The 19,222-nt window shown below is 41.6% G+C and overlaps 1 protein-coding gene across 1 annotated transcript; it reads left to right on the top strand.

Annotated features, from left to right (window-relative positions):
- Positions 1 to 6,031: 6,031 nt before the first annotated feature.
- On the top strand, positions 6,032 to 11,355 carry LOC306936036 (dual specificity protein phosphatase 3-like). The gene is made up of 3 exons (XM_079519453.1): positions 6,032 to 6,239; positions 9,234 to 9,466; positions 11,031 to 11,355. Exons 1-3 carry the CDS (start codon positions 6,118 to 6,120, stop codon positions 11,240 to 11,242), a joined length of 567 nt encoding a protein of 188 aa, XP_079375579.1. The 5' UTR covers positions 6,032 to 6,117; the 3' UTR covers positions 11,243 to 11,355.
- Positions 11,356 to 19,222: the final 7,867 nt, after the last annotated feature.

The raw sequence follows: 19,222 nt of genomic DNA, 5'->3' as shown, positions 1-19,222 counted from the left end.
ATGAAACATACACATAGAAAATGTAGCCAAAAGCTTATGTTTCATACATAAAAAATGTCACAACCTACTGGGTAATGAAAGGTAGAAAAGAAAAGCAGCCCACCTTGGCCCAAAATGGCTGAAAATCTATCAAAATGTTACCACGCCCCCTAAATTGCAATAATGCAAAAAATGGACAAGACTAAAAATAAAAAAAAAGGTCAGAATTATTACAACATATGGTATGAAACATTTATACAAGTACCACCAAGTGTCACAGCATCTGACATTTGCACATCACCCCCCCCCCCCCCGCAGCTCAAGTGCAGTTAGTCAGTCTATTTGCCAGCCCATAGAGTCCCATTGTGAACCCAGACATGTTGAGTACACCAAAATGTTATAGTACAAATGTTGAATATGTATGGGTGCTAACTTGCATATGTTGAACAATTTTCATAATTAGTATAATTAGCTTTAATGACCATAATCACCTACTGTATATGGACAAGATTTCAGCAATAGTCACGGGCCTTATGGATTTTTCCACGCCAATCAATATTAAAAGGACTAAATTTGGCCCAGATGTAGTCCAGGGTATGCTCTAATGATTTAGCTAGGGAACCCGAGCCAGTTACCTTCGGGGTCGCAATGGCGGCCAAATCCAATATGGCCGCCACATAAAACACCTTCCTCACCAGCCATTTGCAGTATCCTGTTGCACACACTAAAAGATCTGAGCCTTCTTGAGAAGAACAGAAGACCAGAGTAGTCAGACCAGTCCAATGACCTGTTCAGGTGCACTCCTAGAAACTTGTAGTTGTCTACATTCTCCACTACCTTAATATGTTGCTGGGAACCGGAGGTACACTCTTGGTCGTGCCATGGTCCACCACCATCTTCTTGGTCTTGCTAGCATTGAGCCAGAGGCTATTTGCCTTGCTCCAATGCACAACCTCCGTAACCATGCGTGCTCAACAGTGTTGTTACCTGAGATGCAGGTGACAACTGACATGTCTTGTAGTTGAAGTGGAAGTCAGATGTTTATAGGGTGAACAGGAAAGGTGACAGCACTGTGCCCTGGGGAGCGCCCGTGATGTTCACCAGCACCTCCGAACAGACAACCCTGCAGTCTCACATACTGCGGTCTGCCCGAGAGATAGTCTGAGATCCATGCCACCAAACCATGGTCCACCCCCATCAACGCAAGCTTCTGTAAGCAGTTGTGACTGGATAGTTCTGAAGACACTGGAGAAGTCAAAGCATGATTCTAACTGCATTGCCCATGGTGCCAAGGTGTGTGAATGCCCTGTTTAGCATGTAGATGATGACATCATCAAACCCAATGTCCACCTGGTATGTAAAAACTGAAGGGGGCCGACGTAGTCACTCACCATCGGTCACAATGCAGCAAGATTTCCACAGTTCATCAGGGAGGGGCATATCGTTTGGATCAGCAGTTCTGGACAACCTGATTTCCATATATGCCTATACTATATTATTGCAACCACAGGTCGCATTTACTAAGAAAGTGCGCATTTTCCGTCAGTCAGTCAGTGTATCACTCAAAATCCCCATACATGGGGAAAGCCCCCATATATGGTGCCCAGGTCTTGTGAGTGACATCACGTGACATCATCAGGGATGGAGATCCCTGATGTCATCAATATTGGCCAGCAACTCTACAACTGACCCCAACCCTTAGATCTCCATATGGATATACTGTATGTCAGAACCTGTTCTGACATTCCATATGTTGATCCTTCCCCATCCATCCTTCCTCTTCGATGTCTCCCTTTTGACTGATACCTGTCTGTGTAAACTCTAGATGGGCCTGCCCCAAAGTAATTAGTGCAGCCCGTTAGGGTGAGGTCGCTTTTCGCCCTCAGACTTACTGGTACTATGCTATACTATGCTATAGCCTATGCTATACTATACACACTATACTATACTATACTATACTATACTGATATGCCAATATCTATGTATGGGTGTACATACTGTAGGTAGTTTGAATGAGCGGTTCTGGACATATCTCCATATATGACTACACTAACACTACACTACACTACACTACACAATGTGTAGTGTAGTGTAGTGTGTAGTACACACTACACTACACTACACTATACTGATACGCCCATACCCATGCATGGGCGTACATACTGTAAGTAGTTCTGGACAACCGCCTATCCAATCAACTCGACACCGGACATATAAATGTCCCTGTGCTGGGGTCAGCAGCAACGTGCATGCCTTGTGTGAAGTTAGTTGGTCATACTCCTACTCATACTCTATCAATAGGAATGTACTGAACTCCATTACTTTCATTTTGTATTGTTTTAAATAAATTAAATGTGTAACATACAAAGGTTGCTTTTTTTTAGGCTGTTCCTAAAGGTGTTCTGGGTGAAAATGTTGAATACGTTTTTTGGGTATAGTGGCCATATATATAAAAACATATATATTAGAGTTTTCTGGATAGATGTACTCATAAATCGGAGCATTTCAATGTGTTCTAATGCTTTTTAAGTTTGTCAAAAAGTTCACTCGTTTTCACTTAGTGCCATCTTGTAAATATGCAAATTAAGGTTCCAGACACACTCAATCATAATTATAAGCATTCCAATGTGTTTGTAATGGTCAAAAAACATGACATAGACACAATGTTTGCATTTGTAGCTCATCTGGTTCAAATATTACAGCCAAAACCATTTTAGATATAGCAGCCATGGATTTGGCCGCTATGGCGACCCCAAAGGTTCTGTGACACTTTGTGATACTTGAATAAATGTTTCATACCATATGTTGTAATAATTCTGACCTTTAGTGCATTTATTTTTAGTCTTGTCCATTTTTTTTGCATTATTCCAAGTTAGGGGGTGTGGGAACATTTTTATAGATTTTCAGCCATTTTGGGCCAAGGTGGGCTGCTTTTCTTTTCTACCTTTCATTACCCAGTAGGTTGTGATTTTTTTATGTATGAAACATAAGCTTTTGGCTAAATTAACTATTGTGTATGTTTCATTGAGCTAGGTGCCATCAAAGAGTTTTCTTTAACAAATTTGCTACATTTCATGATCTAAATTCACATATGATTAAACTAAGGCACCAATACTTGTTTCAGATGTTAGGTATATGTAATTATGACATTTGAGAAATAGTTTGTGTTGCCACAATCAATATAACACATTTTACAAGCAAACAGCAGAACAAGATTTTCGTTTTTTGGTTATACACTTGTATACATTTCTGGCTTGTGACAAAATATTGCAGGATATTATGCGGAGAACTTTTAACCCAAAGTCCAGAAGGGTATTGTCTATGGAAATATGCATTGAAATCGTAGTGCCAAAGACGCGGGAACGAAAATCATTTTCTAGGCACTTTTTCTTGGGTCGCAGCACAGAAGGAGACACGGGACAGACAGGGAAAAATAAAAGTAGATAGCTAGTGCAATCCTGTACGTGGTTCTAAACCTTTTCAGGCTGTGCCTGCGAAACACCCCAAAATAGTCGTATTTGAACTGGGTACCCACTAACCACCAGTTAAAATACTGAACCTACCCTGACAAGCACATGGACCTGTAGGAGTTGAGGCATGGGTTATTATTATATTATTCATTCTTATATGATTTAATATTTTGGTTCTTGTAGTAATGTAATTTCTATCCATCTAGGCCTATCTATCTATCTATCTATCGTCCGTCTATGATGAATTCCTGTTCTGTTCTTTGACTACCGGTATATAGAAGTGTCTATTTGGAATACGAGACATCTCACCCCGGTGAGTTGTCTTCACTTTTTGACATGTCGGGGTGAGTTGTCCGGACAGCTCACCCCGGACAGCTCACCCCGGAAAGTGAAGACAGCTCACCCCGGAAAGTGAAGACATCTCACCCCGGTGAGATGTCTTTACTTTCCGGGGTGAGCTGTCTTCACTTTCTGACATTGCGGGGTGAGTTGTCTGTACTTTCCGTGGCACCCATTACAGTAGGCATAATTCAATTTCGGATCTAACTATCGGCAGAGTCCCATACAGAAACTGCCCCTGCAAACCCGACACCTTTTTATTTATTTATTAGGATATTTCTAGCATGCGCGATTGCGCTGCACTTGACAGCTTTCTACTCGCAGTGCAACGCGTTGTGAGCTTGTAGATCGGCTCTCGCGGACTCGCGCTGCATGTTAAAAAACAAACTCACAATTATAATAAGAACATACACTTATCTGCATTCTGCACTGTACGAATTCATTGGAAAATGAATATAACGGTGCGGTGAGCCCGGCCCGGACACAACAGATTATTTCTATGGTTCACAGACATGCCGGTCTGACAGACAGACAGCAGTCACGAGCCCTATAAAAAAATAGAAGTCCACATTATTGCATCAGCGCGTGAGCGCGTGCAATTCGGCCAGTCATAGTTTTAAGCCAGTGCACCTTAATTAATTATAATATGGGGAACTTATAGCTAGGCTGTGGGCTACTACATTGATGAGATCAATCAACTTTTGACCAAAATGGGACAGCACACTGCACACTGCACTGCACACAGCACAACTTTTTTCTTTCTTTTTGTAGATATGACAACTTTTTAGTGTTTTTGTAGCAAACTGATGTTTTTTGTTTTTTTTATGACAACTTTTTACTATATTTTTTAGTTTACATTTTTTCTATACTTAACTTTTTTCTATATGTTTTTGTACAAACTGATGTTTTTCTAAACTTTTGATGTTTACCTTTTTTTTATATTTTTTGTACAAACTGCTGTTTGAACTTTGTTTACAATGTTTCTATATTTAAATAAACTACATTACATTTGACCGTACATTTGACTCTTGTGTTATATTCTTGTGAAATATTCAGTAAAGTATAGCTCAAAGGCTGTGAAATATTCAGTAAAGTATAGCTCAAAGGCTACATATTCAGTCAGACTTTTGGTGAGTTGTCCTGACAACTCACCCCTAAACGTGAAGACATCTCACCCCGAAAGTGGCCAAAAGTGAAGACATCTCACCCCGGAAAGTGAAGACATCTCACCCCTAAAAAAGCAGGGGTGAGATGTCTTCACGTTTAGGGGTGAGTTGTCTGGACAACTCACCAAAAGTGGCTTTAGGGGTGAGTTGTCTTGTTACCTCTATTTGTACGTCTCTAAATGTTTTGATGAATTGAACAAGGTGGACCTCTTGTAAACAAGTGTAATGCTTAATTGGGTCGTCCACTCACAGTTAAGTCTTTGTATTGAGTTTGTGCTTGAAATGTACTGTAATTCTGCAAACTGTTAATACATATTTCAATCAATCAATCAATCAATAGGCTACTGTACGCAGAGGTAATCTAAAATAAGTTATCTGGCGCCAACTGCTGGCGGAACTGAAAAGGGAGTCAGAAAATGGGCCTCTCGCATGTCCTTCAACCACACTGTCATCTACTGGTGTTTTTTGTGTATCACACATGCCTTCATGGCTGCAACAATGCTTTGCTTTCAGAACCAGATAACCAAACCTATGCGTTTTATAGAAAAACCACTGCCAGTGCCCAGACTGCCCACCATCAACGGTAGATCTATCTTCAATAGGCCCTAGCTATAGGCTATTTTAGTATTTGGAATCACTTGTCTGAGTCTCAAAATGCAAAAAACTAACGTGAAATGGTAAAGGAAATGAAGAGAAAGAAGTAACATTTGACCACCATTATAATAGTGTTAGTGTAAATAAATAACCTAGTCCTAGACTATAGAGAAACAAATCAGGAGTGGTAGTAGCCATGGGGTAATCTAAGCGGTGGAAATTGCTCTTGTTTTCATGTCTGTATTGTTTAGTTTTTTGTGCAATGTCAAATGTGTGCATATCATATCATCCATATCGGTCTGTTGAAGCTGCTACAGAGGGCGTGACGGCAGCTGAGTCGCGACAGCGCGTCGTTGCCCCTACAAGTCTGTCCGTTGAGCCTGCAGGAGGGACTGCATGTGGCATGTCTGCTTCTGTAAACAGACACCTCATGGCCGAGTCCCTCCCTCCCTCCCATGGGGTTTATTTAGTTTAATACACAGCTATGAGTGTATTATCGCTACAACCAACAACAGCTCGAGAAGACAATTAATTAAGATAACGGTGCCAGCCAAGCCAGCCCGAGTCGAATGTCCGAGTTCAACGTGACTCTCCAGCAGCTCAATGATTTGTTGACGGACGAGAGCGGCTTTTACAGCTGGCCGACAAAACACTGTCATGAGGTATTTCCCAGGATCTACGTCGGCAATGCGTGAGTTTGTTGTTTTGGTTTTTGAAACATAAATGTAACAGGTCAGGATATTAACACGGCAACGCCAGTTGTCCACAACAACAAAAGTGTATTCGCCACGATCGACCACCGGGGCTTGTCCGCACATATAGGTTGTTTCTGATCGGCGATCTATCTGTTTATTTCGGACACACGAACTCCTTAGCCTAGCCATTACAAGTTCTGTTTAATTAAAGGCCGTGGTCCTGTGTGTCTGGAACTTCCGGGGACCCCCACACGGAGTTGCACCACTAACGTTACACGGGTGTGATTTTTTTTAAAGGGATAGTTCACCATTTTTGAACTTGTATGAAATACTTGCCATTAATATAGTGGTTGCAACTGTATTGATTGATTGCCCGAGTCCCGTGGTGGGAGTTCTGCTCTGGTTTTGGTGAATATTAAGTAGTTCCGGTCATTTTGTGGGGGGCACTGGGGCCACGCATTAAAAGTAAATGAATCCACAAAACTACTAACTAGCATCATTTGTATTGTTGATCTATTTTAAAAATATTAGCACTTTCGTTCAACTTTGACCCCGCATGGAACTATTTTTTGGGCGTAGTGATATGGACACAAAAAACATAGTTCCGTGTGATAAAGGGGCAAAAAATGAACGAAAGTTGCACTAATATTTTAGAAATAGCAAACAATACAAATGACGTTAGTTTTGTGAATTAATTTACTTTTAATGCGTGGCCCCAGTGCCCCCCACAAAATGACCGGAACTACTTAATATTTCACCAAAACCAGAGCAGAACTCCCACAATGGGACTCGGGCGATCAATTAATACAGTTGCAACCACTATATAAATGTATTTCATACAGCTTAAGTTAAAACATCTGAACTATCCCTTTAAATCAACTCTTCTTGACTTATCCTGCAGAAAGACTATAGCCTAAGTCTATTTTAATTATTTTCAGTTTATTTTGTCATTTAATTGCCTATACCTTGCCGTGCTTGCCCTCGTTTTGAGTAAAAATTATGCATGATTTGATTAGAATAAATGTGAAAAAGGCGAAATGGCAATTCTGATGGGAATTCTGAAAGTAGACAAGTAGGCTACAGAAGATTTTATAGAAGCTCTGGTGAAGTAAAATAACTGAAGAAGAGAAAGAGAGAAGGGCGTCTCGCTGGACAGTCAAACAAAAACTCGACATGCTTTGGTACGCGCACACGCACACGCACACACACACACACACACACAGTCACACACCACTGTTAGTGTGCTTATTATCGCAACAATGTCCTACAACAAGAAGCAGAATGGGCAGAAACAATTTGGACTGAAATCTGAATGTCCACGCTTGAGAAGGACAAGCTGATTGGATGAACGATGACATGAGTGGCTAAGAGACAGTGCAGCAGCCAGCAGGCACCTCCAGTCTCCCCCATCAGTCACAAGGGAGAGAAATGAGGTGGGGAAGGAGCCTCCACCCTCAGTCTCGCTGCTACTCATGCAGAGAACCATCACTAAAGCCAGCAGGTGCCTCTAGTCCTGCATCCATCATCGCCAATTCACCATTAAACTATAGACAGAAGTGCAGCTCAGTCAGGGTCAGGGATCTACTGTTCAATGATCCATCTTCCCTGCACACTGAGCACAGGATCAGTCGAATAAAGTCAAGCTGAAGGGCTATACTTAAAACTGTGACCTGAATGGCGTTCGATGCAAAGTCCTAATGGACACGGGGGCTTGCCTAGTACCTGCCCCTAGTTTGGTCACCAAGTCTGAAACAGATTTGAACTGTGACTGGGGAGTGGGCACTGATGAGAGATCCTATGATTCCTGGAGCAAATGTCAAATGCCCAATAATACTGTGCTAGGATTTGTGGTCAATCGTGCCACAAACATTACTTTGTCATTACTAAGTCTAATTCCTTGTACTGTACATGCAAATGTATCTGGCAATAAAGGGTGTTTCTGAATTCTGATCCAAGTTCCTCCTCTGATCCTCCAGTAGTAATGTACTAAAACAACAACTTTTCTCTAACACATGAAAAATAACTGGAATCTTGCTAGCTGGGCAGAGAAATTCCAGGTGGCATCTTTAAAAGGTTTTTCTGCAGCGGGTGCCATTAAAGGGACTAGCACTCCAACTGAGTCATGTAGCCTATAGAACTATACTGTGTTCCCTGTGTTAGTGTTCTCTCCGTTTAATAAATAATGGACATGGCAGAAACTGGAGCAGGAGAGAGGATGAGAGGGAGGACAGATAGATAGATAGATAGATAGATAGATATCAAATACAAAAATAGATAGAATCAAATTTATAGTTAATTGTACAGTAGTTAAGGCCTACCTACTTGAATCGTTTTGCACTGTCAACTTTTCACAGAGAAATACACTACCAGACATATAGGTATTTTGGCCACTCCATATTATTGATCTCCTCACATCAGAACAATGGGATTTAGGTGGACCGTCGGTTAAATTGTTCTCTAAGGCCTCAATCACACTATTAAGACGAAAACGTTCTCTCTGTTCCGGGGGGAGATGGGGGGGCAGAGCAGCTCGCAATTCATTTTCAATGGGAGTCGCTGAGATTCACAAAACAGCTCTGCTCCATGGAGTGTGTTCTGCCCTCCTCCCCCCATGGAGCAGAGCTGTTCTGTGAATCTCAGCGACAACCATAGAAAATGAATTGCGAGCTGCTCTGTCCCCCCCCCCCCCCCCCGGAACAGCAAGAGCGATTTTGTTTCAATAGTGTGTCAGGCGCTAAAGGTAGTGTGTTTGTCCTGTCATACACTATAGCCCATTTTGGGCGGGAATTCCTTTTGGTGTTTTAAACATTGTTATAATTTAGCTATTGAAAAATAGCAGATCTACAAGCTCATAGCGCGCTACGAGCTTGTAGGTCTGCTATTTTTGAAAAATCGTTAAAATGTGCCTCAAATCTTACAGAAAATTGTCATGATTTAGAAAACAAATTTCGGCTAGACATAACCACCTTTCACCTACCTCACTTCGGCAGGTTTGTGGCGATGAATGTAATGCGTCTGAAGAGTCTGCGCATCACCCATATCCTGAATGCGGCAGAGGGGGATTCTGACATGCACGTCAACACCAACGCAGAGTTCTACGCCGACACGGGGATCGTCTACCACGGCATCCCAGCCAGCGACACCGACCACTTTGACCTCGGCGTCTACTTCCAGGAGGGGGCGGACTTCATCGAAAAGGCCCTGGCGCACAAACATGGCAAAGGTGAGGAAAGCTGTCATAACAATAACTCCTAATCATATTAAGTGGTTGAATCTGAAATGACCCACAGACATCATGGCTCACTTCAAAACCTTATTCATGACCAGTAATGCTTATGCCTCCCCTGATGAGGATTTGCAAGGATTTGGTGCGGTTTGGGCCTTGTATACTTTTTGGTCTGGTGATATAGAAGGGCCTGTTGAGTTGCAGGAGTTCCGGTCTCAACAAAGATAAGACAGTTGGATGAAATTCATGTTTCCGTGTCTCATGTCCACCCACATCTATTAAGCAAGAGGATTACACTGTTGTAGTATGCCGGATCAGCAACGGACAGACACGTCACACACAGACTAAGGGTAAAATGCATGAATCTCCTGACTGAGATTAATAATAATTATGAAAACATAGCTCCACTGGTGCTCTAAAGTCTAAACCAAAACTCCTCTTGACGATATGCACACGGCTGCCATCTTGCCAGCAAGGTGCTAACTAGGTGCAACTTCCCATAGACAGCCCATTCATCCAAACAGAAAAGTCCTATCTAATTGTATTAAATAATGTCAAACTCACCAACAATGTGTCAGATTTTGGACGCATTCGTTATTATCAGTAAAGCAACCTCCTGCTGCCTCCTGTATTATGTGAAAATTCAAAACAGGTGGTATGCATGGGCTGTTGAGTGATAGTCAACGAGCACTTCCAAACTCCAGCACGCATCTGCAAGGAATTTCTTGAAAGGGAGTAGCTCATAACAGGTCTACAGTGGATTTTTATTAAACAAACACATTGCAGATAGAAAGAGGATGATTCAAGCTTTCCATACAGCTGCAATGTTGGTGAGTTTGACGTTATTTAATACAATTAGATAGGACTTTTCTGTTTGCTTGGATGAATGGGCTGTCTATGGGAAGTTGCACCTAGTTAGCACCTTGCTGGCAAGATGGCAGCCGTGTGCATATCGTCAATTTCCTCCACACATTTTTTTGAGAAGCTGCTAAAACACACAGGTGTACAATGGGGAAGAGATAACTGCGTACAGGTGAGATTTATCATCGTCATTGTTGCCTACCTGACTCAGCGTATCCAAGTATTGTTTGTACAGAAGTGTCATATTTGGTAGCAATTATGGGTGTATGGGAGTCCAGTAAATGTTTAAAACTTAAAACCAGATAACCAAAACTCACACTACTACTAGCAATGATTGTTGTTCCACTGAGATCAACATTTGAATAAGAGAAGAAAAAGGAGAGTGAGGGCCCCTGCGGGGCATTCTTTCCTTCTGAAATGAAGGCACAATGAGGGGTGTAACCCAAGTGTAACTATAACCTTTGACTGTACTACCTGTACTGTTAATAATCTTGTTAATAAAGTATTCAATCAATCCAAAAACCATTAACATAAGTCCAGAGTACTAGTTGACCCCGATTCTTTCTTCAGGGAAGGACTGCAACCTCTTTTTACCATAAACTGTATCTGCATTCCTATCTGCTGGCATGCCTGTGTGTTGTGGGTCTGGATTAAATGTATAAATATTGTATACACGTGTGTGCCCCTCTCCCCCGTCCAGGTAAGGTGTACGTCCACTGCAGGGAGGGCTACAGTCGATCTCCATCGCTGGTGATCGCCTACCTGATGCTAAAGCATCACATGGACGTGCACAGTGCGCTGGCCACGGTGCGGCAGAACAGAGAGATCGGACCAAATGATGGCTTCCTGCGCCAGCTCTGCTGCCTCAACCAGAGCTTGTCAGCCGAGGGAAAATTGCCGTGGAACAAATGAGATTGAGAGAGAGAGAGGGAAGGAGAGAGAGAGAGAGAGAAATGAGTTTGTACAAAATAAGGAAAAACTGTTTAATGACATGTCACTTCCTGCATGTCACCTCTTCATTTTAACGAGTGCAGTTCATTAGGGGAGGTTGGAGAACAAACTGTGGAAGGGGGTGGGGGGGGTTAGTGGAAGCCAGGCCAGGGGAACATAACAGGAAAGGTGAAACTTGTGAAAGTTGTACCGATTTTTAGTCTCAGGGTCAGTAGTCTGAACAGCAGAGAACAGGCCAAACTCCTGTTCTTTGTGGGGACCCTACTAAACACATACTGTTCCGCAGAGTGTTGTGTTACTGTTCTTTGTGTTTGTGAGAACAGGCATTTTTAAACAATGCAGTGCATGGAAATGCTATATACTGTACTCTTGTCTATCCATAATCAAACTGTGATCGTCTGGAACCATTATGTAACTATGCTATAAGCAGGTGGAACACACACACACACACACACACACACACACACACACACACACACACACACACACACACACACACACACACACACACACACACACACACACACACACACACACACACACACACACACACACACACACACACACACACACACACACACACACACACACACACACACACACACACACACACACACACACACACACACACACACACACACACACACACACACACACACACACACACACACACACACACACACACACACACACGGGGATGCCTAGCCTACATAGGCAGTTATAAGGTTCTATTAATATCTTTAGGATCAGGGTTAGGGTTCAGCTTAGGGTTGGCGTCAGGGTAACGCAATATCAGGATACAGCAGATTTATTCAGGTTATGCTTACTGTACTGCAGTGCAGTAGTAATGTGACATAGAAAAAACAAGATATAGAATATATTTAACGAGTCGACTTCTTTAGGTCTGTCTTTCATTGTGGCGTACTGTCGGTTGCCGGTTTGTTAAGAGATATCTAGCATACAGTATTAATGTAGCATAGTACGTCAATTGTTACTTTTTTGTTGTAAATTACATTTTCTGTCTTGTTCTATAGAGGTACCTTTGCACATTATTGTGTTTATTATACCAATTTGTCTGGCAGCATGCTTCATATGGTACTTTTGAGCCAAAGACAAAAGTATTGTTTATAAATTAATTGTTGGCACGTGGTCTGTATTAAGTCGTCATGCACAGAGATGAGTTACATGTGCAATTGTGTGCTGCTCACTAAGCTTTCATCGGATCTCACTGCTGCTGCATTCAAAGTGAACTTTATATACAATGACACTTGTGATTGTCATTATTGTCTCCACCAGGCCGAAGGCATGGGGAGAGAGTTATGTTTTGCCGTCCGTCCGTCCGTCCGTCCGTCCGTCCGTCCGTGTGTGTGTGTGTGTGTGTGTGTCCGTCCGTCCGTCCGTCTGTTACCAGCTAATCTCCGGCACCGTTAACCCGGTCGATGCCACATTTTTCTCACACTCCCTGGATGCCAACGATGAACCTCTGCCCCAAATTTTCCAGAATGGCCTGTTATAGCGCCACCAAGAGGCCGACCTTTGAACAACACATTTTTTGATATTACTCCTCCAGATTCTGTCCAAAGGTCCCGCAAATCGTTACACACCATCTCTATAGTCAATTAGTCATGTGTTCAAGACAGATCTGTCCGATATTTCATTATATTCCATCCTAATTGGCTAACATAAACATTGGCTTTCAAAGTTTGCAGGATTGGCCCATCTTGAACAAAAAGCCTCATGAACAAACTTTCACACAGACTTTCCTACTAGGCTGAGGAGTATATCCCACCCTTTTCACATTGGCCTGTTATAGCGCCACCAACAGGTGGATTTTTGCAAAACACATTTTTGGAACAAAATACCTCAGAAGAAATGGCACCCTTTTCACATTGGCCTATTATAGCGCCACCAGGAGGCCACGACCTGACCTGCCCTGGTGGAGACCTGTGCCCTGAGGGGCACTTTATCTATTTGTTACCTCTCTTTTCATATGTTCAATAATAAACTGGAAAAGTATGCTTGTTTTATTTTAATATATATATATATTTATATTATCATATATTATCATTTCTTTTCAAGCTTTCTTACATTTAACAGACATCACTTTTAAAATTATGTTCATTATGGGTGATATGATTCTCTTAGTTGTATTATATAAATCTATAATATTGTTAAAATTGAGTGATAATGCATTATTCATGTAGGGGTGGCAGTGTCATAAGCTAACCCATGCTAGGATCATTTAGCTGGTGATGTGCAATAATAAACCATTTAAAAGTTGTTAGTAATAAGTATTCCTACAGGGGACTGTAGTAGCCTACTAGCTGTAGACTATGATAGTTTTAACCCATTCAGGATCGGAACCCCTTTGGGTGTTTTAAGTATTATGTTATACTTTAGCTATTGAAATATAGCAAGCTCATAGCACAAGCTCATAGCATGGCACCGAGTGCATCACTACGAGCTTGTAGATCTGCTATTTTTGACATGTTTTGAAAATGTGCAAATCTATTATGCTTTCACAGCGAACTTTTTTAACTCAAATCTTTGTGTCTGGGAGTTCCCTGAAACAACATTTTCAAATGGGGTTGGTGTCCAATTACATAGAATTTCTGGAGTCCTGGACATGAAATAGTTTGAGAATCACTGACATAGAAACATAGGGTTTTCACAAAACTGTCAGAATTTCGAAGCATTTCTTTTTTTATCGGCCTCAGATCTAAATTTCAACCTGACTACACATACTACTGACTACACTGTACAGCGACGATTGACGCAGATCGTTAAACAAATAGATGAATGCCCAAAAGGTCACAGTTACTGTGACTTGGCAAAGCTCTGACAAGAGCTTTGCCAAGGCTGCCATGCCAGCCAGGCAGCGTGTTGCGGGTTCGAATCCCGATCCTGACGACCTCTGCTGCGTGTCACTCCCTATCTCTCTCCTCATTTCCTGTCAGACTACTTTCATATCATGTAGGCATAAAAGCCCCTTAAAAAAAGGAGTGTCAAGTTACCCCACCACATCCTTGTATCCTTCATCACAGTTCCATGAATTCTGTTACGATAGCACTTAACAAGCAACAAAAATAGGAGTAATTTGATATATCACTACTCTAGGAGTTCTTCTTGATTATACTTTTTTGCACCACTGTGCCCTTCTTTCTCTTCCATTATGAACAGCTGATGGTGTGGTGTCTGGTGGGGTGGATGGGAGGGAGAGTGTGAGCATTGAGCAAGCCATCTGTCTATAATGTATAGTATCTGTATACTTGTAGTCTGTTTTTATGGGACCTCCTCGGACATGAGATGCTGCATCTCAAGGGGCTATATCTGAAATCTGAAATCTTTCAGCTCACAATCTTTCCTCTCAGGGCTAAACCTATAGGCCTGCTTCTGTGACCTTAATACAACTGCTTTATTGTGTATAGCCAGCAGGGGGAGACAGGGACCAGAACTCAGTTTAACTGAATACATTTCATTAATTGGGTAAACTTGCTCTTAGCTCTGCTTTCACCTGGATACAGCCTTTTAACAGTTGGAACCAGAATATCTTTATTTGTGAACAGGTATGGTAGTCTGTAGCAATTTGTATATATCGAAACTCTCATTCTAAATTATATTTGGAATTGTGAACTGAGTGAATTAGACTCCATGTGGTGTAACCCAGTTTAGACAGACGTAAGAAGATCAGGCGTGCGCCACAAAGACTTGAGGATAAGGTGTTATATAGCTCTATACTGTAAATCCACCTTTAATCTGTTTTGGGGCGTGTGCATGTGCGCGTGTGGTTGGGGTTCTATTTCGGTGTCAGCTAGGATGCTGGACCAAGTCCAAAATGGAGGTGGTTAACACGTTTTAAATCATTCAGATCCACTGTCAGTCCCCAGCATGCCATGCAGTGTTTGGACGACCAACAATCCATAGAGGGAGAGTTCAGTACGTGTGCTCTTATATCTTTAAATGTCAAAAGTCAATCAGCCTTATTACATTAACTTCTTCTTCTAAGATCCCTCAACAGTCTCAGAAGGGTAACGAATCCACCAACGAATTATTTAAGTGAACCACTCATGATGACCTCCCATCCCACTGACAAGCAAGCAAAACAACCAGCCAATAATCACAAGCTGACCACCACACATCTTCTGTAAACACTAAACACCATAGAGCTAGAAGTGGAAAGTCATTATTTTCAATCTGTAGAGCCTTCCTATGTCATTTGAACCAGCAAGTTCCTAAGAATTATCACTCCGCCCTCCTTTTAATGGAAACCATACTTCATGCCACCACACAGGGACAACAGTAAGTCCATCCAGAAGGTTTTGTCAGCTGTGTGACGCCAAGACATGCCTATCTCTAGTGGAGCAGATTAAGTCAATATATCATAAGAATCGTTCACTTGATCATACAAGCACCAAAATTGGCACACAAGTGCTTCGGAACCTACTCTCTCAGAAAAGTACGTTGTCCACTTGAAAAAACAAAATGGACACCACTTTTTCAAGATGGCCGCCATTCGAGGTGGTTTTAAACAGTGTTTGAGTTATATTGAGCTATAAAATCCTATTTTGATGGCATATACATCAAAATATATGTTTCTGAGTATGATAAATCCAATTCTGCATTTAGAACATCAAAATTATTGAATATTATGATGATACAATGGGAATTAAATGATAAAGTGCGGCAGATTAAGTCCATATTCCATAATAATCCTTCATGTGGTGGTACAAGCACCAGATTTGGCACAATTGATGTCCAGGATGTACTTTCTAGGAAAATTATGTTTTCCAGCTGAGAATCCAAGATGGCCGACCAGTTTTCAAGATGGCCACCTCGTCAAATTAATAAGTAGAACTTTAGTGAACAGAAATGTGTGATCCACACATTGATCCAAACATCAAAATGAATGTATTCTGATGGTGTCAATTTAATTCCAATATGGCCGCCGGTTTTCAAGATGGGGGCTATTACGCAACTCAAAAATTGCGTTTTCGGAAGCTGTCTGATCACAGATATTGTTGAAGGGCAACATCACCATTCATTGAAATGCTGTGATCAAGCTCTATTGGTTTGTAATTTTGTATATAAGAGTGATGTCAAAGCACAACCAGGACACACTGGTGACATCACTGCTGTGAGACTCCGCATGGGGTTCAGTGTCGGCTTGTAACGTAGCTGTAGTTGTGGTTTACTAACTGTTGTAGTCGTGTACTCACTGTAGTTTGTAGTATACTTTAGTGTCCTAAATGCTATCTAATAAGCCCCTGTATACTGTATATCTCAAATAGAAGTTTAGTTTGTTGTAGCATTGTAGTTGATAGCCGCACCTGAATTGACAGGATGTGTCAGCGTGGGAGAGCTGAGACAAGGGTAACAGGGATTCAGTTACCTGGATGGTGTACAGATCGCACAGGACTTGCACTGGATGAATGGTCGGGCTAGGTGTAGGACACCAGATGCTTGAACCTAGATGCATCCCATATTTCAATGTGCTTTGATGTTTTGTACGTTTGGGTGGTAAAAGGATATAGCCCTCTGCCTTTAACCGTATAACACAAGATGTTCCGCTACTAAAACTGATTGGAGGAAGTGTCAAACAGATACGAAAGAGGAGTTGAAGTCTCCCCGTATTTCAGGCAATACACCTGTTGCCCATCATGTTAGACTCATCCAGATTGGATGATGGAGGTGGCAGTGAGGATACATTGAGGCAAAACAGTACAAAGTATCACCAAAATTGTCGGGCAAATGTTTAGCAACTGAAACTCCAGCGTTCCACTAAGAGAGCAGCTGAAATTCAGAATGATCCTGGTGAAGGACACGCAAAAATTCAAAGTGCAGTGCAGCGGATGTGATCTCCCCCCCATCGAAGCCCTGTATGACGATCGTTGTGTCAGCAAAGCTCGTCGTGGAATTATGAGGGACCCAAGCCATCCCAACCGCAGGCTGTTTGAGATGCTGCCACATGGAAAACCTTTTCGCAGTCTCGAAGCCACTGGAAATAGACTGCAAATAAGCTTCTTTCCCCAAACAATCAGATACATGAACAAACTGATAAGAACCAGGGCGAGTTTACCTAACTTTGCTACTACAGGGAAACATGTACATATGTTACTATTTTTCTAGCACTCTTTATTCTATCCCTTTGTTTTGCTGTGCTTGCTGTGTTTTTTGTTGTTTGAATATTATGCTATTATATCTATGCCGCTGCATTGTCTGTAAGGAAGCCAATTAAAAATAAGTTTTACTCTTATATACCTGTACATAAGATGTAACAATAAAGTCCAACCTTGAACCTTGATCTAGGTTCAAGCATCTGGTGCCCTACACCTAGCCCGACCGTTCATCCAGTGCCATTTAAGTCCTGTGCGATCTGTACACCATCCAGGTAACTGAAGCCCCTTGTCTCAGCTCTCCCACACTGGCACATCTTGTCAATTCAGGTGCGGCTATCTAACTACAATACTACAACTAACTAAACTTCTAGTGGAGATATATACAGGGGCTAATTAGCATTTAGGACACTAAAGTATACAACAAACTACAGTGAGTACACTACAACAGTTAGTAAACCACAACTACAGCTATGCTACAAGCCGACACTGAACCCCATGCAGAGTCTCACAGCAGTGATGTCACCAGTGTGTCCTGGTTGTGCTTTGACATCACTCTTTATACAAAATTATAGAGCTTGATCACAGCATTTCAATGCATGATCAACGAATGATGTTGCCCTTCAACAATATCTATGATCATATACAGCTTCCGAAAACGCTAATTTTTAGTCACGTAATAACTGCATCTTGCAAACTGGCGGCCATATTGGAATTCAATTCCAACACCATTAAGTTCTTACAGTCAGAATACTTTCATTTTGATGTTTGGATCATTAACACATTTGAATTCTACTTCGAAAACCTTTTTGTTGTTTTGTTTTCTTGCATTTGGCGAGGCGGCCATCTTGAATACTGGCAGCCATCTTGGATTTTCAGCTGGATAAGGTGCTTTTCATAGAAATACATCCTGGACATCATGTGTGCCAAATTTGGTGCTTGTACCACCAAGTGAAAGATTCTTATGGAATATTGACTTAATTTGCCCCAGCTTTTCGTTTAATTCCCATTGTATCATCATAATATTCAATCATTTTTAATTGGATTTCTCATACTCAGAAACATACATTTTGATGTATAGGCCATCACAATAAGATTATTCAATCAAACTATAGTTCAAACACTGTTTAAAACCATTTTGAAAGGCGGCCATCTTGAAAAATGGTGGCCATTTTGTTTTTTCAAGTGGACAACGTACTTTTCTGAGAGAGTAGGTTCTGAAGCACTTGTGTGCCAAATTTGGTGCTTGTATGATCAAGTGAACGATCGTTTCAGTAATCTGCTCCACTACTCTCTCCCCGCTGTCATTCACAAAATATTCTACGATTACAGACAGTGCACGCTGCCAGCTTCTAGAAGTGATTTTGAGTCTGATGACAGAAGTGAACCGTTTGTTAAATGAAGGCATTATTGTTCTAAATAGCATGACTCATTCACCCTGTCATCGTAGGACTTGAATGTCATATCGAGTGTTAAAGCAAAATGAGTGCATGGTTGAATCAATGTGCAAGTTGCAACACTTGGCATAGATTAGCATGTCTCCACATGCCACAATGTTCAAGAATCCATATAACACTGTTGATCTATTCCGCAAATAATAAGTTCTTTGTACATATCAAGATTGATGAATGTGTGCAATGTAATATTTGGGAGAGTATTTGCTTGGGAAGGAGGAGGATATACACTGTAAAATTATGGCATAGTCAGTAATGAAGGGTGTGCTTGTGTAAATACAGCAGGGGTGGTGGTGATTATGTGGGACAGGGAACACTCAAAGACTTATTAAATAAAACAAACAAACAGGAACAGATGACCCATATAGAATTGT

Source organism: Electrona antarctica (genome assembly GCF_951216825.1).
Source record: "Electrona antarctica genome assembly, chromosome: 14".
Classification (NCBI taxonomy): Eukaryota; Metazoa; Chordata; class Actinopteri; order Myctophiformes; family Myctophidae; genus Electrona; species Electrona antarctica.
Note: the sequence above shows the minus strand (reverse complement) of the source record. Positions and strands in the feature narration are given on the sequence as shown.